The 23,968-nt window shown below is 44.7% G+C and overlaps 2 protein-coding genes across 2 annotated transcripts in view; both read left to right on the top strand.

The window, feature by feature from the left end:
• Nucleotides 1-197: 197 nt before the first annotated feature.
• On the top strand, nt 198-10,355 carry LOC121564209 (inactive tyrosine-protein kinase 7-like). Its single transcript, XM_045205823.1, has 13 exons — nt 198-209; nt 516-651; nt 2,933-3,052; nt 3,533-3,682; nt 4,463-4,607; nt 5,055-5,182; nt 5,535-5,732; nt 6,080-6,241; nt 6,379-6,632; nt 7,009-7,089; nt 7,435-7,586; nt 7,879-8,057; nt 8,632-10,355. Exons 1-13 carry the CDS (start codon nt 198-200, stop codon nt 8,790-8,792), a joined length of 1,878 nt encoding a protein of 625 aa, XP_045061758.1. The 3' UTR covers nt 8,793-10,355.
• Nucleotides 10,356-20,312: 9,957 nt separating this feature from the next.
• Nucleotides 20,313-23,968, top strand: part of LOC121572366 (serine/threonine-protein kinase MARK1) — a 79,018-nt gene continuing 75,362 nt past the window's right edge. The window contains 1 exon segment of the mRNA XM_045205552.1: nt 20,313-20,889. Coding sequence (XP_045061487.1) covers nt 20,839-20,889 — 51 coding nt within the window. The 5' untranslated portion in view covers nt 20,313-20,838.

A 23,968-nucleotide genomic window follows, 5' to 3' on the forward strand; every position in this document is an offset into this window, starting at 1 on the left:
AGATTGTGTATGTGTTCCATTCAGAGGGTAAATGGGCAAGACAAAAGATTTAAAAAGGACATCCAGCCAATTTGACACAACTGTGGGAAGGCATTGGAGTCAACATGGGCCAGCATCCCAGTGGAATGCTTTCGACACCTTGTAGTCAATGCCCCGATGAATTGAGACTGTTCTGAGGGAAACGGGTGCAACGCAATATGTCATGTTTTGTACACTCCGTGTATATACTTATATTTACATACAGTTCTGGACATTGTTAATGTGACATTCTCTCGCAGTGTCACGTAAGGGCCAAGGGTCAAGTTCATTAAGAATCATCTAACAATAATCCATGTAATGAAATATATTTCTCAAATATGCCCCTGACTGTGCATTTACATTCACTTTGAAGGCAATGTTTTTTTACTGTGCTGCAATACAGATTAAACTTTTTAATGCCCAGAACTGTAAATATGCATAAAGGTGCAATCTGTAACTTTCATTTCCATTAACCTATTGTTATCGTTTGACTGTAGGACTTTCGCTTTAAGCTGTACCCCAACGGGACCCTGAGGATCAACAGTGTGGAGGTGTATGATAACCACTTGTACATGTGTCGGAGCCAGACGGAAGCCGGGAGGGTGGAGGGCCGGGCCAGGGTCTTCGTACTTGGTGAGTGTGTGTGTGTGCGTGCACATGCGTAGGTGTGAGTTTGTACGCGAGCAAGACAGCATGCAGGTATGTGGTAGTGCCATGATGTGTGTGTGCTCCTGTGTGTGTGTGTGTGTGTGAGCATGTGTTTGAGAGAGAGAGCGTGTGTATGAGCTAGAGCGAGAGAACATAAATGAAATGCCGATAAATAAAATTGTAGCCGGCCAAAGTGTCGGAGGCTGCCCTGCTGAGGAGAAAGAGAGCGAGAGAGGAGCCTTGGCCTAGGCTACTGTTGATTACGACGATTGAGGCCTTTTTCATTGAAGTAAAAGGAAAGACCGGGCTCGAGACTGCGACCATTTAGTCGCATTTTGCCGGCCTTTGACTTGGCTGTGCAAGTAATACATTTATTGGTCGCATCGGTGCGAGCTGCACATTCATTCACCTCACTCAAAATGTCCTATTTTCTAGGGGGCTGAAACAAAGTAAAGTGCATTATCCTCATGATTCCTGTTATGAAAGTGTCTACCCACCTGGTCCTGTACCGGTTTCGCTGGAGCCTGCTGCTGTGTCGAACAAGCCACGCTTTCCTTTCCCTACTGAAAAAATTATCCAGGAGAAAGAAAAGTGTTCTGATTGTAGCGTGCGAAATGCGCATTGGTCATTGCGAGTGAATAGGCCTCATTGGGCGGTAGGCTACAACTGCAACGTTTTTTGGGGACATTAAATGTTATGTTAGCTTGATACATGGCTACTAGCAGTGGGTATTCAATTTAGAACTAGTGATCTAGCCAATGTGTTTGAGTTTCCACTTACTCAGGTGGTGAATTGGCTCCAAATAAATTAGCCTATGATATTAGGGCACATAAAGATGCAGGCAAAGTCATCTATATTGAACAAAAAAAAAAGTTTTTCTCTGAATCCCTATTTTAACAGTCAAATATAACAATAGTATGATTTTCTACCCAAAATGCATTTTGAATCACATGAAAAGATGATGAAACGACTTATTACTTCCATACCATCTCAGTAGTCTAATACACGTTTTAATAAAGCACTGAATGACTTTATAAGATGATAGGCCTACTCCTTTTTGCGTGATGCCGTGAGCCTTTTGGGTGTGACCAAATCATGGGCTGGTGCCACCAACTGAAAAACTTGGGAAAATGTTAGTCTGGATCCCTGCTACAAGGGGAATGGACAAGTTCTAATATTGTAGTGGACAAAGATGAGATGAATGTTGGCGCGGCCAAATGCAGGATGCAACTCGCTATTCAGGTAGGATGCAATTTTGGAACATTATTATAAAAACATTTTTTATAATAATATGTTATTGTAGACCTATTTATTAATCTAAACCAGTTCTTTAAATATGTAAAACGTGTTTTTTTTCATTCTGTTGAGACATTTTTGTTGGCTAAATTAATTTCGATCTGTCTTTTTAATTGTGTGCTCCGTATTTAGTTTAAGATGTGTTTTAAGTAGGCCTGTTGTAAAATAAATATAATTAGCCTATTGCTGTCATTTGTTGGGTACGGTAGGCACTAGCCTTTCTTGGTAATTGCTGGAATATAGCCTGTTCAAAACTTTTGTGAATGTTTAAACCAGTTCACAGGTTTTGTTTCATTCTGTTGAGCCATTTTCTTTTACTTACTTTTGATATTACCCTAATAAAGTTTAGAAGCTTTTGTGAAGGTTTGGTGTAGCCATTATACTGCAGGCCTATGATATGAAGGCAGTGCGCACCGGCACTCCAACTGACTTCGACAGTTGAACTTGAGGTGAGGAAGACTGTTTCAGGCCTACCAGAGTTACTCCTATAATCTTACAATATAATGCTTATCTTTATAAAAAATATTCTGATTGAAAATTAACGAATTAGTCCCCTGCTGAACGCCTATATCTGTATAGCAGACACAGTAGCCTATCTGACAAGTATAAAGAAATTCAGTTTTGCATATGCTGCACATCGAAAGACAAGGAATAGTATTTTGTAATTAATATAGGCTGTTTTTAAGGACATGTAAATGTCTCTTTTGGCCAATATCCCTCATGTATTGATGGCGCTGGCTGCGTGGGTGGAAGACCTAATGGGTTATGCAGCCAATGCATATGGATGACCGGTAAATGTATCAAATGTCCGATAAATGTAAGTCTTCCTGGTCACTTGTCCGGCGGAAACCCTGGTGTGTGTATGCTTGGATATGTGTATGCTTGTGTCTTTGTCTGCATGTGTGTGTCTCTCTACTCCACCGCTACTCTGTGCTCTAACGTCTCCAACACGGTTGTCTCCTTCGTCCAGAGAAGCTGAAGTTCACCCCCACCCCCCAGCCCTCCCAGTGTCTGGAGTTGGACAAGGAGAGCACTGTGCAGTGCTCCGCCAAGGGCCGCGAGACCCCCACCATCCAGTGGACCAAAGCAGGTGGGTGTTCGCGGACCTCCTTGCCTGCCTTTGTACGTGTGTGTGTCTGAGACCTATGTTGCTCAATCCAATCCAAAATCTACTCTTAGCCCCTAACCCCTTGTACCTAGACACTTCTAGTAGATCTCAAAGGATAGCGGGGGTGTAAGCAATATGGTAATAACTGCCTAGCTTATTGGCATAGTCAGATTTTCTGCCATATTTTTTACACCCATTTCAGATGTATGTGTTTAGGGGTAGGGTCGACAATCCCCGACACACGAAGGTTAGAATGAAATCCAGAAGAGTATTCGGCCCTCCAGGAATGGAATTTAATAGGCCTGGGCTAGGGGTTGAGATTGGACTGATCTCTCTCAATTGTTACATTGTTTGTTTCCTGCTGTGTTTTCTAAATGGGTTTTGTGTATGTAATGTGTGAGCTGTGCTCCACTTGTAGGACAATAAACGTGTATCTGAATCTCTAATATTCCCCCCCTACAGATGGCAGTGAGCTGTCGGAGCATGTAGTCCAGACCGGCGGCGTACTCACCTTCGCAAAGGTGACGAGGGACGACGCGGGCAACTACACCTGCCTGGCATCCAACAGCCTGCAGGGCCAGATCACAGCCTCCGTGCAGCTCACCGTAGCAGGTATCCCTCCACTAACACTAGTGGCACTAATGCCAACCACACCAATGCAGGTCACAGACACACCACAAAGCTTCCACCTGTACAACCAGACACCACATAGACCAAGGGTCCTCCGGTTGTCGTCCTCTACTTTTAACCAGTGATTGATTTCTACCTGTGAAAAATGTGTATGTATATCTGTCATGTGAATTTTTATCTCTAATTCACCCTAAGCTTGAATCATTACCAGAGGTTGTAAGGCTCTGGTTTTAATCATCAATGATTCAAGGTCCACAACTCCCAAGTCTTATCTGTATTTTTATTCATGGCGAGAGCTCTGGGGCCAAAAACACAAACATACTGTTTTAATACCCCTTGACAAACAAAGGCACTATGCTCCTCCCACCTTTAGGTGGCTTTCTTAAACAGTTCCCGCCTTCCCCCTTGAATGGTTAGTAACGCCCCCTCTGTTAGTGGGTTGACACTACATGATAATTTTAACATTTATACTGTGTTTGGGGTGAAATTCTTTAGTCATTATTCTTAAAATCCAAATTAATCTAACAATGCTCCAGCCAACCTGTGACAGTAATTGATTAAGTTCCAGCGTTAGGTTTAGAAACAAAAACAATTAAGATGGCAGAACGTAAACAAACACCAATAATGTTTCTCTATTTTTTTTACCAATGATTTTACCAACTGTGCTAATGCCGCCATCACCAAAGCTGCCTCCAACGCAACTAAAACCAACTTCTCTTCCACTATTTTGTTCTTTCCTTCTCCTCTCTTTCTCTCTCCCAGTGTATATAACATTTAATATGGAGCCGGAGCACACCACTGTTTACCAGGGCCACACAGCCATTCTGCACTGCCAGGCCACCGGCGACCCCCAGCCCTTTATCCAGTGGAAGAAGAAAGACAAGTTCCTGGAGCCTCGCAAGAGCAGGTAGAGAACCACAACTGTCTGTTTTGTTAAGGCCCAAAGTCATTTTGTAGTATTTGGGTTCTCATGTGGGTTTTTCCATTCTGAACACCGTGCTAAATGGCATGTTTGGATAGTGCGTTTTGCTAGTGACATCTTCCATACCATGATAAGAAACCATCTAGCCTTTGCCATATTGCTATCAGCCAGTCCCAATTCCCTTCATACACCTTCCCTTAGGGCTAACCCTTCATTGTTTGCGGTTCTCTAAGGTAAATGCAATATGGTGGAAGCTCCTCCACCACACTGCTAAAACCGCGAGACCCCTCAGATATTGAAGGGTTAAGGCCAAGGGGAAGGGGTAGGGAGTGAAATGGGACTGGATCAACCGTGAATAGGAGTAAACGAGGGAAAGGAACTGAATGCAGCCACGGCCTCACCCCTGTCCCCCCTCTGCTGTTTGCTCTCCAGGTTTCAGAAGATGGCCAACGGTTCTCTGGTCATCCAAGACGTGAGCGTGGAGGATACGGGAAGCTACACATGCATCGCTGGCAACAGCTGCAATATCGGCCACACATCGGCAGAGCTCTACGTTGTAGGTAAGACACCAGGGGAAAAAGAAAAAAAGTAACGTTTCTGGAGAAACTTTGTGTGCCTGCTGCAGCTGTCTAAAGGTGGAGGAAATAAAACCGAGCACCAAACTGTAAATACCTATTTTGGTGCTTGAATGTGTAACGACGGTAACAGGGTCAAGACAAATGAAACACATTTCGGCACTGCAATGTCTCATTTAGAAAGGATGAAATTGAGTGGCGCCGTCTTGAGGTGTCCACTTGACATCTGAGGCTGAGATGGTGATTCAAAAGAGACTTCAGTAGAAGACTTTAATTCAATAGAGAAGCGCATCACGTTACCTGACTCTTTTGTGCGTCTGCGTCTGTGTGCCTACAGAGAAGCCTGTGCACCACTCGTTGGAGGAGGACGAAAAGGCGCCCTATAAGATGATCCAGACAATCGGCCTATCGGTGGGCGCCGCCGTGGCCTACATCATCATCGTCCTGGGCCTGATGTTCTACTGCAAGAAGAGACGGAACGCCAAGCGACTCAAGGGCCCCGAAGGAGAGGAGACTGAGACTGAGCGCCTCAACGGTCAGTGTTCAGTCGATTTGATTCACTTGGTTGAGTAAAGTTGAGTAGCAACCCCAATAGACTCAACAAGGGGCGCTGAGGGAGAGGAGACCAAGACAGAGCACCTCAACGGTCAGCGTTCACAGTCGATTCCATTCAGTTAAATTCAAGCGTTTCTGGTTTTCCTTTTAGTGTGAGGCGAATTGAGTTGAACTTTTGTTGAAAACATTACAAATATGTATAGTAGTTGCACTGTATGTACATGTATTACTAGTGATGGGTACCGATATGTAAAGTGGAGTATGTACAAACAATCCGCATGTTTAGTTACCGGTATTGAAGGATGCCATTTTGTCCTGGCACTACAGGGGGCACGGTGCAGACCAATGGACAGGCCACTGCTGAGATCCAGGAGGAGGTGGCACTGACCAACATGGGCACCACGGCCAGCAGTGCCAACAACAAGCGCCATAGCAGCCACGACAAAGGGCACTACCCCCGCGCCAACCTGACCACCATCAGCACTCTGGGTACGGCGCAACACATAACGTCATTGTAAATAAGAATTTGGAAAGGTCGTCATTGTAAATATGAATTTGTTCTTAGTTGACTTACCTGTATAAATAAAGGGTATATAAAATGATACTGATTCCCCTATCCTCCACAGGGAAAGGCGAGTTTGGCGAGGTGTTCCTGGCCAAAGCCAAGGGCCTCATGTCGGCAGGAGGAGGAGACGGTGAGGATGAGGAGGAGACAGTGGTGCTGGTGAAGAGTCTGCAGACGCGGGAGGAGACGCTACAGCTGGAGTTCCGTCGCGAGGTGGAGATGTTCGGCAAGCTGGGCCACCCCAACCTGGCGCGCCTACTGGGCATGTGCAGGGAAGCCGAGCCCCACTACCTCATACTGGAGTACGCTGAAATGGTAAGGGGGGAGCTACCTGCTTACGCTCCGGGTAAAGTTTCCCCGAGGTACAGGTCTAGGATCAGCTTCCGCTCCCAATCCTAACCTTAGCCATTAGTGGGGGAAATGCTAAACTGACCAAAGATCAGTGTCTAGGGGCAACTTAACTTCACCCTACTCCCTACACACACACACTTTATTTATGTATCCTACATGGCAGTCAATTGCATCATTGACATAAATGGGTATTAAGATAAAATGCATTGATGAAATACAAACGATTTAAAATATGAGCTACGTACACTGACCTCAGTGCAGTGAAAAACGTGTGCGGGTGTCCTTTTTTTAAGTCATCCATGATTTAGCATCGACCCCAGACCTGTGTATATGTTCCTAGGGGGACCTGAAGCAATACCTCAAGATGTCCAAGAACAAGGAGGAGAAACCCAAGTCCCATCACCTCAGCACCAAGCAGAAGGTCAGTTTATACACACACACACACACACACACACACACACACACTCAAGCACACATTCAAAAGAAGGCAGACATTAGCATCTTAAACAGGTCTTGGCTTCAGTGCAGTAGGCCAGGATTTGGTAGCTGGTGCTTACAGTAAGTCTCTCCTGTTGCATCATGCCACTGGCTTTCACTGTGCCTGTTGGACCACTCAGAAGGAGAAACAGATTAACCATAAGATGTAATAAAAAAGCCATTAAAATGCTTAAACACACGCACGCTAACTCACTCACTTGAAGGCTCACATATGCTTGAAAACACACACAGTGATTTAATGCTCCCTATGTCCCACTCTCTCCCTCAGGTGGGGGTGTGTCTGCAGGTTGCCCGGGGGATGGAGCATCTATCCAATCAGCGCTTCGTCCACAAGGACCTAGCCACCCGCAACTGTCTGATCAGCGCGAAGAGGCAGGTCAAGGTGTCTGCACTGGGGCTCAGCAAAGATGTCTACAACGAGTAAGATTACGTTTGATTCAATCTTGATTTAACCAGGAAAGATCACTTCCGGTTGAAAACCACATTTTCAAGGTTTTGATTAATTTCGATGAATCCAGTCACAGCATAATTGTATCGATAATTTAGATTTCCCGAAGTAAGTCTCCATTTAAAGAGACCTGTGATATGTATAGTGATGAATTATGACAGACTAAATTAACTGTGGCGCCACCCAATGGACAGACTACCAAACACCCAAAGTGGAGGTTACCTTAGTCCTGGTGCTAACCTGTGTATCCTCCCTCCACTCCAGTGAGTACTATCACTACCGGCAAGTGTGGATCCCACTGCGCTGGCTGCCCAGCGAGGCCGTGTTCGAGGACGACTACTCCACCAAGACGGACGTGTGGTCCTTCGGCGTGCTCATGTGGGAGGTGTTTAGCCTGGGAGAGCTGCCGCACGCTGCGCTCGACCACGACAAGGTCCTCGAAGGTGAGGGCAGTCGAACTGGCTCTTGGAAGTGCTTCATCCAAGATGGGGGTAGAAGTAGGTAGAAGACCACTGTTTCAAGGGCACATATTTTGTCATCCTCCTAATGGTTACTTTACTAACCGTAGTTGTTTAAAACCACACAATGCACACCAGATGATGTCATCAATGTCACTGGATGATGTCATCAATGTCACTGGATGATGTCATCAAAAAAGCCTTTTCTTCTGTCTTTTTGAGTAGAAAGCATAGAAACCTGCTGTTTTCACATATGTTGACATTGCGGTAATGCTGGAGATGACGAATATAAGGTTCAAAAGTGGTGGAATTCCCCTTTTTAAGGTTTATTGCGCTCTCCTGTTCTGTCCTTTCAGAGTAGTGGTCATGAGTGAGAGGATAGTGAGGTATAAATGTTATTTTGGTTCCCATCTATTTCAGAGTTTCACTCGTAACTTTCACACGTTCTTTCCCTCCATGTTTTTATTTCTCTATCCCTCCACCTTTCACCTCTCTTTCCCTGCATCTCGCTCGCTCTCACCCCATGTATGTCTTTCTCTCACGTCTTCCCCTCTACCAGAGCTGAGGGAGGGCCGGGGGAAGCTGCCCCTGCCCCAGGGCTGTCCTTCCCGGGTGTACAAGCTGATGACGCGCTGCTGGGCCTCCAGCCCCAAGGACCGCTCCTGCTTTAGCGACATCGTCTCTGCCCTCAGCGAACTGCCCTCCGAGAGCAAGGTGTAAACACACGGCCCAGGTGCACAGTGTGTGTGTGTGTGTGTAAGGGTATGAATGTGTTAGGAATTTCGGGGGGGGAGGTGACAAGTGTGTGAGTGTGTCTGTGTGTGAGAGCGGTTGTGTACAAATGGGATTACATTTGTGAGGATGACGTGATTAAGTCCATACACACACAAACCTGTGGATCAGTGTGTATGTGAAGGATGTATACAGGTGTTGGTGTATATGAGTGTGTGTGCGCGCGAGCATGCATGTATTGGCCTTTTGAGTTTGTGTGTCTCGCACTCCAGGACTATCCTACTCTGCCTTGTTGGCGTCTGTAGGAATGCATATTTCTTACTTTGGTCCCAAATGAGAGAAGAGATCAACATCCAATGAGCTTCTCCTTCACGTCTCTATGGATTAAAGTGACACTTTTTTACAATGAGGACTTATAATTGTGCCTTAGCAGGTCGAATGGCGTCTTAACATTTCATCTAGAAACTAATGGCAGTTAACGTTGGCACGGTTTTCACCCCAATTGGATCTTTTCTGTTACTCATGTTTGCGAATGGACAAGACAAAATTGACATTTTCTGCCCAGAGCCAAAGTGGACATTAAGGTACAACCTCTTCAGGAGTAAAAATCTAATGCGTCTCACCCTGTTAGATATTATCAGAATAAGTTAAAGGGCCAGCGGTGGCATTATTGAACTTTACTTTGAAGTTTAGCTGGAGTGTGGACGGAATCAACACTCACAACACTAGTTTTCCTTGCCTTGAAGGTAAATCTTTGGTTGATGTAAAGTATAGTCGTGACAGTATATGGACCATGAATTAGCTTCAACATGCTATTTTGGAGTTAAGGTAACTGAGCATCTAAGCTGTAGCATTATAGGCTAGCTATTTTACAAAGGCCACCCATGAACAGTTTTGTACTCCTATCAAAGATGTCTGAATGTTACTGCTCCATTTGCCTATCAATCATCCAATCCTATCGTCTGATTCTATTGCAACCTGAGCTTTTCCAATCAGAGTGGGAGAAACCTTTCTTTGTAGACCTTCGTCGAATAGTGCTTTGTATACATGCTTAATACATGCACTGATCACAACTATATCTTTTTGTATTCTAGAAGGATTGTTTCGGAGACCTGTTAACTTATTTTCAAGGTCCTGTTTTGTATGTTTTTAATGTATAGAAAGGTCCTAAGCTTCTTTGATATCATTTGTTTATGTGCAAGGCATTTTATGATGTGTGGAATAATTCATTTAAGTCATTTATTGAACCCCCAAAAAATGGAATGAAGGTTCTCTCCTGAATTTTTGAAAAAAAAATTGTAAGTGCCTGACAAATGAAGGACTTTGCATCAGATTGCTGTCTTGCTATTGTTTTAATATTTACTTTTTTTACTTGAACATTTTTATACATTGCAGTTTTTTTTGTTTTTATGTACAAAATCCATCTTTCATCTGAACTGTAGCAATTTGTGTATTGGTTCTATTTTAAGTATGTTTAAAAAAAAAACACATAATAGCCATGGCATATACATGGCGCTGGTCCAATAAAATATTTTTGTTGTTGTAAATGTGCCTTTTCTGTTTGTACGCCGTATGGGAAATATTGTGCGTACAGCATTATTAACAAATATAAGATCTCACTGGTAACTTGTAGAGTTTGGCTTGAGTAAAAGAGTACACCTTAAAAAATATATCTATCTCAACAGTTTAACAAAAAATAACCCTCTGCAAGGATATTCATGCTTTGTCCAAAGTTAATATAGGTATCATCAAACTCAGCAAGTCTGTATTGTTTTTTTTGTCTTTGAGGGTCAGTCCAACTTGCAGAGAGTGATGGTGGATGAAGTACTGTGAATCCTAAATCCAGACTGATCTCGACTGATGAGCGCAGGCCAGCTCCACCATTTCTGCTTATCGTGGTCAAAGAAGTAACCGCGTTAGAAATCTCAAGATGAAGGATAGGACTTGATCCCCCAGGCTTTGCATTTTGCTCCATGTACTCCCTCCCTTACTCCTCCTTCTGGTTGAGTCTGTTTGGATATCACCCCCACTGATATGGCTCTGGGTTTCTCTCCCCCAGTCCACTCTGCCTCCCAGTAGCAGCGGCCCGATAGCTGCTCTTGACATAACAACCCGAAGGGATTCTGAGGCTCAACGGGAGATGTCGGCTCCCAGGCTTCCTGGCTCATCCTCCTGGTTTCCTCTGTCCTACAGTGTCAGCCGACAGGCATCCGAGGGACAGAGATTTCTCTATCAGACTGCTAATATCATTGCTAATATCATTTGTTATAGCTAGGCCTAAGACAGGTAGTCCCTATTATCTGTAACTATACATAATATAACCATGCTGTGAAAATGATTATGCTAATTAAATGAACCGTTTTCCCCCAGCTATATTAGAACAAAGTTTGAACTTCTTGTAGTTCTGCCCGAACTCACATTTCATAAGCCTTGGTTTGTTCCGACGCACTAATGGTCCACAACGTGGAAAATTGTTGACCATTACGGAGTTGCACAATTCTCCACAATGGTTCTAGCTTCCAGAGGGCAGGAAATACCATATTAAAAAACCACCCCTGCTGTAGCCCATATTTACTTCAGCGTCTCCAGTCTAGTGTGTGGATCCTCCAGCACAGCAGAGAGCAGTTGCAGTCCTAGCTGCTTTTAGCAACGCGGGTGTATTTACATACACTAGCGTTGCTCCCAAATTGTATTGGGATGCACAAAAACAGTCTGCGGGAAGCCGTAAGTTAAATACAATTCCATTTCAACTTATTGTGCCGGTGGGCAGGACGGTTGGTCATTATGACAGACAAAATCTCTTAAGGATCGTATAGGCTGACAACGTCACGAAAAGGATGCGTGCGCATCAATGTGGCTGGAAGAAGTGATTTGTTTATAGCTGGCAACAATGACAAGAAGCTGCCATGTGGGGAATCGTAGGTGGCTCGTTTCAGCTCGTATCTTATTGATACACTACATGCTATGTGGACACCCCTTCAAATTAGTGGATTCGGCTATTTCAGCCACACCCGTTGCTGACAGGTGTATAAAATCGAGCACACAGCCATGCAATCTCCATAGTATAACATTGGCCGTAGAATGGCCTTACTGAAGAGCTCAGTGACTTTCAACGTGGCACCGTCATAGGATGCCACCTTTCCAACAAGTCAGTTCGTCAAATTACTGGCCTGCTAGAGCTGCCCAGGTCAACTGTAAGTGCTGTTATTGTGAAGTGGAAAAGTCTAGGAGCAACAACGGCTCAGCCGCAAAGTGGTAAGCCACACAAGCTCACAGAACGGGACCGCCGAGTGCTGAAGCACAGCGCGTAAAAATCGCCTCGAGTCCCAAACTGATCACCGACAACGATGAGACAGCCTATAGGGAGGAGGTCAGAGACCTGGCCGTGTGATGCCAGGATAACAACCTCTCCCTCAACGTGATCAAGACAAAGGAGATGATTGTGGACTACAGGGGACTGAGCACGCCCCCATTCTCATCGACGGGGCTGTAGTGGAACAGATTGAGAGCGTCAAGTTCCTTGGTGTCCACATCACCAACAAACTAACATGGTCCAAGCACACCAAGACAGTCGTGAAGAGGGCACGACAAAGCATATTCCCCCTCAGGAGACTGAAAAGATTTGGCGTGGGTCCTCAGATCCTCAAAAAGTTCTACAGCTGTACCATCGAGAGCATCCTGACTGGTTGCCTCACTGCCTGGTATGGCAACTGCTGGGCCTCCGTCCGCAAGGCACTACAGAGGGTAGGGCGTACGGCCCAGTACCTCACTGGGGCCAAGCTTCCTGCCATCCAGGACCTCTATACCAGGCGGTGTCAGAGGAAGGCCCTAAAAATTGTCAGACTCCAGCCACCCTAGTCATAGACTGTTCTCTCTGCTACCGCATGGCAAGCGGTTCCGGAGCGCCAAGTCTAGGTCCAAAAGGCTTCTTAACAGCTTCTACCCCCACGCCATAAGACTCCTGAACAGCTAATCATGGCTACCCAGACTATTTGCATTGTCGCCCCCCCCACCCCCCCCTTTACGCTGCTGCTACTCTCTGTTTATTATCTATGCACAGTCACTTTAACTCTACCCACATGTACATATTACCTCAATTACCTCGACTAACCTGTGCCCCCGCACATTGACTCGGTACCGGTACCCCCTGTATATAGCCTCCCCTGTTATTTTATTTTACTGCTGCTCTTTAATTGTTATTTTTTACTTAACACATATTTTTCTTAAAACTGCATTGTTGGTTAAGAGCTTGTAAGTAAGCATTTTACTGTAAAGTCTACACCTGTTGTATTCGGCGCATGTGGCAAATAAAATTTGATTTGATTTGAACATGCAACAATTTCAAGATTTTACTGAGTTACAGTTCATATAAGGAAATCTGTCAACTTTAAATAAATTAGGCCCTAATCTATGGATTTCACATGACTGGGAATACAGATATGCATCTGTTGGTCACAGATCCTGTACCATAAAAAAAAGGTAGGGGCTTGGATCAGAAAACCAGTCAGTATCTGGTGTGACCACCATTTGCGACACATCTCCTTCGTACAGAGTTGATCAGGCAGTTGATTGTGGCCTGTGCCTATATAATGGCTGTGCAAAGTCACTGGATATTGGCGGGAACTGGAACACGCTGTCGTACGCGTCAATCCAGAGCATCCCAAACATGCTCAATGGGTGACATGTCTGGTGAGTATGCAGGCCATGGAAGAACTGGGACATTTTCAGCTTCCAGGAATTGTGTACAGATCCTTGCGACATGGGGCCATGCATTATCATGCTGAAACATGAGGTGATGGCGGCAGATGAATGGCATGACAATGGGCATCAGGATCTCGTCATGGCATCTCTGTCCATTCAAATTGCCATAAATAAAATGCAATTGTGTTGGTTGTCCGTAGCTTATGCCTGCCCATACCATAACCCCACCATCAGTTGTGCAAACCCACAGTTTCATCAGCTGTCCGGGTGGCTGGTCTCAGACGATCCCGCAGGTGAAGAAGCCAGATGTGGAGGTCCTGGGCTGGCGTGGTTACACATGGTCAGCGGTTGTGAGGCCAGTTGGACGTACTGCCAAATTCTCTAAAACGACGTTGGAGGTGGCTTATGGTAGAGAAATTAACATTCAATTATCCTTTTTTTATCATGTGGTTTTCGACATTCTGAATCTGGCGGGTAAATGCTGCCAGTAGATGCCGATGTTTCAAATAGGCGTAGCTTGTGCATCACTATCCCTAGCTATCAGTAGCTAACAGGGAAGAAATCAGATGGCGAGCACGGAGCATGGCTGGGCCAAGCTACAGCAGCTTGTGAAGTCTCTGGACCCATTTGCAATTCACACGACCAACATCAAACTGACAGCCAGTCGCTGTCTGATGTGGTGCCGTGCCTCCTCAATCTTGAGGTACACTTGCAGTCAACTACTGTTGCAGAACAGTTGGCACAGGTCCTCCTGAAGTCACTGCGTGAGTGCTTCGCATGGAAGATGCCAGCACAATGAATCCAGCAAGCATCTCAACCACAGTGCTTCAGAAATATAGCTTTCTCGCATCGAAGATTGTGTCTGAGGTAACTGTCCAGCTGGAGGGTCAACCTGGCAGGGCATTAAGTGCGCCCTGTGAGCTGCGGAAATACGTGCACTCACTAACTGTAAGTCGCTCTGGATAAGAGCGTCTGCTAAATGACGTAAATGTAAAGGGGGGCATGTTTACGAGTCACATCTCCAGTTCTGGCAGGCAAGGATGGCTGTTTATCCAAAGCTGTGTCCTGTGGCACTGGATCTGGTTTCTGCCCCTGCATCCCAAATGTTCGTGGAGTGAATATTCTCTGTCTGTGGACAACTGTCATCAGGCTTGAGAAACTGAACGACCACCTCTTCTTGAAGATAAAACAGAAAATATTGTATGGTTGAACAGAAACACGGCTGTTTTTACTAACCCTGTTTGAAGGGGTTAGTCAATGATACATGTTTAATATTACAAAACATAACATGTCAAATATGACATCACTTAATTTGTCGTTTTTTCCTCTCTTTTTGTCAGGTAAAGGTACTTGATTCTTCTTACATCTACTACTAAAGTAAAACCAAACATTGGATTGGTGTAAAATGGGAAAGAGAGTTTCCTTCCACCATATTTCTTGCATCAGTCTAGGCACTTATCATTTAAATCCAAGTCACATTAGGATTGATTTATAATTTAAACCTAACCAAACCTACGGTATGTCCTGGCAATGGAGTTGTATGGAGTCCTCTAGTGCCCAAAAGCCTGTGTTAGCATAGGCAGCGCCATTGAGGACTTTCGCCATTTTTATTTAGTCAACTGGGCGGGACTTCCAACTTCATTGGTTGATCCCTCCTGATGACCCGGTTGGCATGACCCAGTGGAGTCATGACAGCCGGGTCATCAGGAGGGATTAGTCAATTAACTTTTCTGGTGAAGAAGAAAATGGACGATTTCAAGATGGAGATGGACTCAATGGCGCTGCCCATGCTCTCACAGACACCATCATGTCACAGATATAGAGATGTTATGTCTATCCAAGTATATGGTCCTGGCACATCACCTTATGTATTACTGCCCCTCAGTGGCAAGAAGTGACATCCCAAAAAAACAAACTATAGGCCTACAACACATACAGTTGAAGTTGGAAGTTTACATACACCTTAGCCAAATACATTTAAACTCAGTTTTTCACAATTCCTGACATTTCATCCTAGTAAAGATTCCCTGTCCTAGGTCAGTTAGGATCACCACTTTATTTTAAGAATGTGAAATGTCAGAATAATAGTAAAGAGATTTATTTAAGCTTTTATTTATTTCATCACATTCCCAGTGGATAAGAAGTTTACATACACTCAATTAGTATTTGGTAGCATTGCCTTTAAATTGTTTAACTTGGGTCAAACGTTTCGGGTAGCCTTCCACAAGCTTCCCACAATAAGTTGGGTGAATTTTGGCCCATTCCTCCTGACAGAGCTGGTGTAACTGAGTCAGGTTTGTAGGCCTCCTTGCTCGCACACGCTTTTTCAGTTCTGCCCACAAATGTTCTATAGGATTGAGGTCAGGGCTTTGTGATGGCCACTCCAATAACTTGACTTTGTTGTCCTTAAGCCATTTTGCCACAACTTTGGAAGTATGCTTGGGGTCATTGTCCATTTGGAAGACCCATTTGCGACCAAGCTTTAACTTCCTGACTGATGTCTTGAGATGTTGCTTCAATATATCCACATCATTTTCCTTCCTCATGATGCCATCTATTTTGTGAAGTGCACCAGTCCCTCCTGCAGCAAAGCACCCCCACAGCATGATACTGCCACCCCCGTGCTTCACGGTTGGGATGGTGTTCTTCGGCTTGCAATCGACCCCCTTTTTCCTCCAAACATAACGATGGTCATTATGGCCAAAGAGTTCTATTTGTTTCATCAGACCAGAGGACATTCCTCCAAAAAGTACGGTCTTTGTCCCCATGTGCAGTTGCAAACCGTAGTCTGGCTTTTTTATGCCGATTTTGGAGCAGTGGCTTCTTCCTTGCTGAGCGGCCTTTCAGGTTATTTCGAAATAGGACTTGTTTTACTGTGGATATAGATACTTTTGTACCCGTTTCCTCCAGCATCTTCACAAGGTCCTTTGCTGTTGTTCTGGGATTGATTTGCACTTTTCGCACCAAAGTACGTTCATCTCTAGGAGACAGAACGCGTCTCCTTCCTGAGCGGTATGACGGCTGCGTGGTGCCATGGTGTTTATACTTGCATACTATTGTTTGTACAGATGAACGTGGTACCTTCAGGCGTTTGAAAATTGCTCCCAAGGATGAACCAGACTTGTGGAGGTCTTCCATTTTTGTTTCTGAGGTCTTTGCTGATTTCTTTTGGTTTTCCCATAAAGTCAAGCATAGAGGCACTGAGTTTGAAGGTAGGCCTTGAAATACATCCACAGGTACACCTCCAATTGACTCAAATGATGTATATTAGCCTATCAGAAGCTTCTAAAGCCATGACATAATTTTCTGGAATTTTCCAAGCTGTTTAAAAGGCACAGTCAATTTAGTTTATGTAAACTTCTGACCCACTAGAATTGTGAAATAATCTGTCTGTAAACAATTGTTGGAAAAATTACTTGTGTCATGTATCCTAACCGACTTGCCAAAACTATAGTTTGTTAACAAGAAATTTGTGGAGTGGTTGAAAAACGAGTTTGAATGACTCCAACCTAAGTGTATGTAAACTTCCGACTTCAACTGTAATTGGCTCCTAGCGTCCCACGCATAGGCTACTTTCTTTCCCTAATTAAATAAATGATGAAACCAAATAATATAAAAATGACATAGAAATGTTTTTATCAAAATGAAACTAACTGAATTTCAAATAAAAATATAAAAATGAATATTAAATCACAAAACAGCCTTAAAGGCTGTTGAACAGTGTGGACCGTTTTGGGAAACATGTTGTTCAGTACAAACCGTCACGCAACGTAGCAAACGCTGAACTGAACTAAATGCACCCCTGGCCACACTGCCAGGCCACACCCACCAAACGGGAGCAAACATACCTCAAAGCATGTTGAAGAACGCTGTGCACTGTTTTGGCGAAGCATATCATTCAGTACATTGCGTTAAACCGAACTGGGCTGTATTCACTAGGAACCAAACGGAATTAAACGTTTTTGTTGCAAATGTTTTTGTGTTTTTTAAATACTTTTTACCCCTTTTTCTCCCCGATTTCGTGATATCCAATTGGTAGTTACAGTCTTGTCCCATCGCTGCAACTCCCGTATGGACTTGGGAGACGCGAAGGTCGAGAGCCATGCGTCCTCCGAAACACAACCCTGCCAAGCCGCACTGCTTCTTGACACACTGCTCGCTTAACCCGGAAGCCAGCTGCACCAATGTGTCGGAGGAAACACTGTACAACTGGCGACCGAAGTCAGCTTGCAAGCTCCCGGACCGCCATAAGGAGTCGCTAGAGCACGATGGGATAAGGACATCCCGGCTGGCCAAACCCTCCCCTAACCCGGACGACGCTGGGCCAATTGTCACGGCCGGCTGCGACACAGCCCGGTAGCGAACCCGGATCTGTAGTGACACCTCAAGAACTGCGATGCAGTGCCTCGGGAGGCCCCTGTGGCAAAACATTTTACGTTTGCAACAGTTTGCTAGGATTTGGACTAATGATTACACCACTGAACTCACCCCAGGTTATGCTTATGTAGCCACATGGTTATTTGGAGACTCCTACTGGCTAAATCTGGAATTTGCCTCTGTGTCTCTGGCAAAGAGATTTAGTGCAGGGGATCTACACAAAGTGCCAGTTCACAAATTTAAAAAGTGGAGAAAATGGGTCTCTGAGCCAAGCTTTCAATGTAGTTCAATGAATCTCAGGAAAAATTTCAATAGCACACTCCTCGTGTCCTCTCTCTTCTCAAAACCCATTGGAGGTGAAAGCCAGAGGTCCCTCCCCTCTGACCTCCTCTAATGGGGTTTGAGAAGGAGGTTGCGCTCAAATATATTGTGAGAATCTCAATTGCATACTCCTCGCCTCCTTCTTAAAACCCATTGGTAAGTTGCAGGTGCCAGCCGTACCCTACAGGTTAAAAAATTGCCATTCAAACAGGTTTGAAAAGAGAAAACAGAACACTCTGCTCCATTGTAAAGTGCAAGGGTGCCAAAATATTTGAGCACAACTGTAAGTGCATTTCATTACCCTGCAAATTAAGCCCTCAAAGCTCATCACTAAGCTAAGGAGCCTGGGACTAAACACCTCCCTCTGCAACTGGATCCTGGACTTCCTGACAGGCCGCCCCCAGGTGGTAAGGGTAGGTAACAACACATCTGCCACGCTGATCCTCAACACGGGGGCCCCTCCTGTACTCCCTGTTCACCCATGACTGCATGGCCAGGCACGACTCCAACACCATCATTAGGTTTGCAGACGACACGAGTGGTAGGCCTGATCACCGACAACGATGAGACAGCCTATAGGGAGGAGGTCAGAGACCTGGCCGTGTGGTGCCAGGATAACAACCTCTCCCTCAACGTGACCAAGACAAAGGAGATGATTGTGGACTACAGGGAAAAAAAAGAGGACTGAGCATGCCCCCATTCTCATCGACGGGGCTGTAGTGGAACAGGTTGAGAGCTTCAAGTTCCTTGGTGTCCACATCACCAACAAACTATCACGATCCAAACACACCAAGACAGTCGTGAAGAGGGCACGACAAAGCCTATTCCCCCTCAGGAGACTGAAAAGATTTGGCATGGGTCCTCAGATCCTCAAAAAGTTATACAGCTGCACCATCGAGAGCATCCTGACTGGTTGCATCACCGCCTGGTATGGCAACTGCTCGGCCTCCGACCGCAAGGCACTACAGAGGGTAGTGCGTACGGCCCAGTACATCACTGGTGCCAAGCTTCCTGCCATCCAGGACCTCTATACCAGGCGGTGTCTGAGGAAGGCCCTCAAAATTGTCAAAGACTCCAGCCACCCTAGTCATAGACTGTTCTCTCTGCTACCACACGGCAAGCGGTACCTGAGCGCCAAGTCTAGGTTCAAAAGGCTTCTCAACAGCTTCTACTCCCAAGCCATAAGACTCCTGAACAGCTAATCATGGCTACCCGGACAACAACACTTTTTTGTTGTTGTTTTGTTTTACTTTTTTATTAAAAAATAAATGCGTTGTTGGTTAAGGGCTGTAAGTAAACATTTCACGGTAATGTCTACACCTGTTGTATTCGGCGCATGTGGCAAATAAAATGAGATTTGATTTGAAATTACACAAATCAAATCTTATTTGTCACGCTTCCTAAACAACAGGTGTAGACTAACAGTGAAATGCTTACTTACAGGCCCTTCACAATGCAGAGAAAAAAAATGAAATAATAGAAAAACAATGAGTAACGATAACTTGCCTATGTAAACGGGGTACCAGAAATGTAGCATACCATAGGATGATGACATTGGCGGAAAGGGGATACCTAGTCAGTTGTACAACTGAATGCTAGCATATAGATTCAGTCTCTGGGGTGTTATGGTACAGCATAAAGGCAAGTTCCTTTATCAATGCAATTCCGAAATAGAAACGCAAGATGGCAACATTGGCACATTTAACTAGTATTTGACTGCCAATAATAGACGAAAGTTCTAAGTATTTTTTCAGTTCTGCTATTGCTAAACAAGGTGATAATTTCCTTGTATTTTTTATGAATGTATACGAAGTCGAGGCATTTTGACCAGGAATCAATTACCAATTTGCTTAGAAATTATGGTATGCTTACAAATAGGGTACTTCGAATGTTTAGGAAGGTCATTCTTTAAATCTCGAGATGATTTTCCACCCAAGAATGATGATCATTATGATGTTGATGCTTTCCAAACAAAACAGTTCGTACATGCAGGCATATCCTTGGCGGCATATGTGAACAATGAAGAACTTCCTACTGCTACCACAAAGACGTCATCATCATCTAAAAAAAAATCATGAAAAAAATCCGTACCTTTTGACCTAGGTTGCGTGATCCCTCTCTCGCCACCTGGCGTTGCTAGTGTCATGTTCTTTCCTCTTATAGCGTTGCGAAGGAATATACTTTTTTTGCTTGCATGCATTCTATAAAAGATATTCCATGAACACTGGTGGTACCCGCGTAGGCTATCCTGTATGAATCCTAGCCTTTTGGGAGGGAGAACTAAGGTCGCTCCTGTGTAGGGTGTTCCTTTTACTACTACTACTCCCCCATCTCGCGTTCGTTTTCCTAGTGTATCTATCAGGGTGGATCAATGCTGGATTCTCTGCTTCATACAAACTCCTATCCGTTCGCTACACTCGCTTGCCTCGTACCCGGGGGCGCATCTATCAGCATAGATAGCCCTGCGCTGGCTCCAAGCGGGCCTTGAGGTAGATATGCTGTAGTTTGGAATACTGCGGTTTGGATGGTCAGGTTGGAAATGCCGGTGGTGTAAAAAGGTCAAATTAATATTTTCTCTCGTCGCACTGTTCTCGGCGGCTGCCAAGCTCGGTGCTTAGCGGCCTGTGAACACAAAATGTCGACCAGAACGCCATTGCCTACTGTGAATGAGCGTGATACAGAGAATGTAAGTAGCCAATGTTCATTCTTCCCTATGGCTTATATTTTTCTAAGGAAGATATTATTATTTTTTGCTAAGCTTGTGTGGTGATGCGTGTGAATGATAATAACGCTAAAATTGGGCTGGTCTATCGGTCAGCAAGCTAGCGGCATATCCTACTGGGGCAATGGGGATTTAGCTACCCATACTCTGCCATTGTCATTTTATAACGTTAGCTCATTTGAAATCGTTCGTCGGATCGAATTTGACGCATGGCATTGTAGACTATCATAGCCTACACATAAATATTAGTATGTGTAGTCACTAGAATTGGGCCATGTCTGCGTGGAAGACTGCGTTCTAAAGGATGTACTCTGATGCTTTCGGCTATCTATTTATGGAAACCGTAGCCTACAAATCAGATACAATGTTGCCTTATGTGTCTGTCGGTCCTCGCTGAATATAACAGCCACAGTTACACGGTATTTGAATTTCTGGAGGAGGCCGCTGTTAAAATGTGCCACAGCAGAGGACTATTGCTATTGTTAGCCTACTGCAACATTAGATCTAGACCATGTCCGCTTATCGATGATGGCATGCAGAGTTCAAAAGCTGTGACTCCACTTTGAGATCATGGTAGGCCTGCCTAAGTGCGGGAAGAAATCCATCGCAGCAGGCCGTCTCCAAGTGCCTTGAATGATTATCGTCTGTCGTACGGTCGCTGATGACAAATTGTGAATGATGCATTTTGCTCTGGTGAAGAAAATGACCATGGCTTCAAGGTAGTTGTTACAGGTAGTCCTAGTTGTTACATCAAATTTTTGAATTTTTAATTAATGATATCAAATCAAATCAAATCAAATCAAATTTTATTGGTCACATGCGCCGAATACAACAGGTGCAGACATTACAGTGAAATGCTTACTTACAGCCCTTAACCAACAGTGCATTTATTTTAAACAAAAAAGTAAGAATAAAACAACAACAAAAAAGTGTTGAGAAAAAAAGAGCAGAAGTAAAAATAAAGTGACAGTAGGGAGGCTATATATACAATAGAATAAAGTGACAGTAGGGAGGCTATATATACAGGGGGGGTACCGTTGCATAGTCAATGTGCGGGGGCACCGGCTAGTTGAGGTAGTTGAGGTAATATGTACATGTGGGTAGAGTTAAAGTGACTATGCATAAATACTTAACAGAGTAGCAGCAGCGTAAAAAGTATGGGGTGGGGGGGCAGTGCAAATAGTCCGGGTAGCCATGATTAGCTGTTCAGGAGTCTTATGGCTTGGGGGTAGAAGCTGTTGAGAAGTCTTTTGGACCTAGACTTGGCACTCCGGTACCGCTTGCCGTGCGGTAGCAGAGAGAACAGTCTATGACTAGGGTGACTGGAGTCTTTGACAATTTTGAGGGCCTTCCTCTGACACCGCCTGGTATAGAGGTCCTGGATGGCAGGAAGATCGGCCCCAGTGATGTACTGGGCCGTACGCACTACCCTCTGTAGTGCCTTGCGGTCAGAGGCCAAGCAGTTGCCATACCAGGCGGTGATGCAACCAGTCAGGATGCTCTCGATGGTGCAGCTGTAGAATTTTTTGAGGATCTGAGGACCCATGCCAAATCTTTTTAGTCTCCTGAGGGGGAATAGGCTTTGTCGTGCCCTCTTCACGACTGTCTTGGTGTGTTTGGACCATGATAGTTCGTTGGTGATGTGGACACCAAGGAACTTGAAGCTCTCAACCTGTTCCACTACAGCCCCGTCGATGAGAATGGGGGGCATGCTCAGTCCTCTTTTTTTTCCTGTAGTCCACAATCATCTCCTTTGTCTTGGTCACGTTGAGGGAGAGGTTGTTGTCCTGGCACCACACGGCCAGATCTCTGACCTCCTCCCTATAGGCTGTCTCATCGTTGTCGGTGATCAGGCCTACCACTGTTGTGTCGTCGGCAAACTTAATGATGGTGTTGGAGTCGTGCCTGGCCATGCAGTCATGGGTGAACAGAGAGTACAGGAGGGGACTGAGCACGCACCCCTGAGGGGCCCCCGTGTTGAGGATCAGTGTGGCAGATGTGTTGTTACCTACCCATTCATTCTTTAAGATTATAACTCATAAATGCCTCATGATTTTAGTTCAACTGTCTTAACCCCAAATATAACCTTGTTTACTCCTGTTTGTAAACAATGTAATTGTTAAACACTATCCAAACATGGAACTATTATTTTGATCTCATGGAGGGTCAGGCATCCACATAGCTCTGTCTATGTGATTTCCCCAGCTCTATCCCCTCAGATGTGTACCAAAACAGTGCCCTGGTGCACGCTTTGTTATTGTTTGAAATGCAGATTTCTCATTTAAAGTGGAACTGACAGCATGTTAACTACTTTGCAGATATGAAACAAATCAAAATTCCATGACAGACGTAGAGTAAGGCATTGTTGGTAGAATAGATGGATGCAGTTCAATGCATGATTAATGTAATTCACCAATACATTTCTCGTTAGTCCAACAAATGTTGCTATGATGTTGTAAATTACAGCTGGCCTGGTACATTGTTTGCTTCCTCCAGCCATTCGGAGTGAACTGTTTCAATTGCTCAATATTTTGGACAACGAAGGCTGGGAATGTCAATACAATCAAAATAGCAAGGGAAATGAACACAAGTCGTCATAACGTGGCTAATAGGCTAGCTAGTTTATCTATTCATGTAGCCATTTATTTTGCAAGCTAAAAACATGGAGCATAACGTTAACAGCTGGGAGGATGTCATTGGAGGAGTGGTTGAGTGGCCGACTCTCCACCCTAGCTACAGCTAGAGATTCAGGTCGGAACTTGAACGACTGTTATCCACAGTTGGCATATATCTTAGTTGTCAATGAAATGTATTTGGCATCGATCAAATGGGCAGACAGGCAGACAAGTTCCCATTCAGTTGTCAAAACGTAGGTTCGGACCAATGATGTACATAAACCCTGGATTGCTGATGCTATGTATTGGCCATTGACAGGCTTTGAAGCAACCGGTCGGCCATATTGACACTCCCCAGTAGGCGCAGTCCTCCATAGGAATGAATGGAATTCTACAGTATTTCAATTAAATGTTTTTTAAGGCGAAAT

The sequence above is a fragment of the Coregonus clupeaformis genome, chromosome 20 (assembly GCF_020615455.1).
Source record: "Coregonus clupeaformis isolate EN_2021a chromosome 20, ASM2061545v1, whole genome shotgun sequence".
Classification (NCBI taxonomy): domain Eukaryota; kingdom Metazoa; phylum Chordata; class Actinopteri; order Salmoniformes; family Salmonidae; genus Coregonus; species Coregonus clupeaformis.

What these genes read in the sequence shown, in the direction of transcription:
- LOC121564209 (XM_045205823.1), top strand. An exon ending in CATCCAGTGGACCAAAGCAG is followed by an intron (nt 3,053 to 3,532) that starts GTGGGTGTTCGC and finishes CCCCCCCTACAG; the next exon opens with ATGGCAGTGAGCTGTCGGAG. An exon ending in CCACGACAAGGTCCTCGAAG is followed by an intron (nt 8,058 to 8,631) that starts GTGAGGGCAGTC and finishes CCCCTCTACCAG; the next exon opens with AGCTGAGGGAGGGCCGGGGG.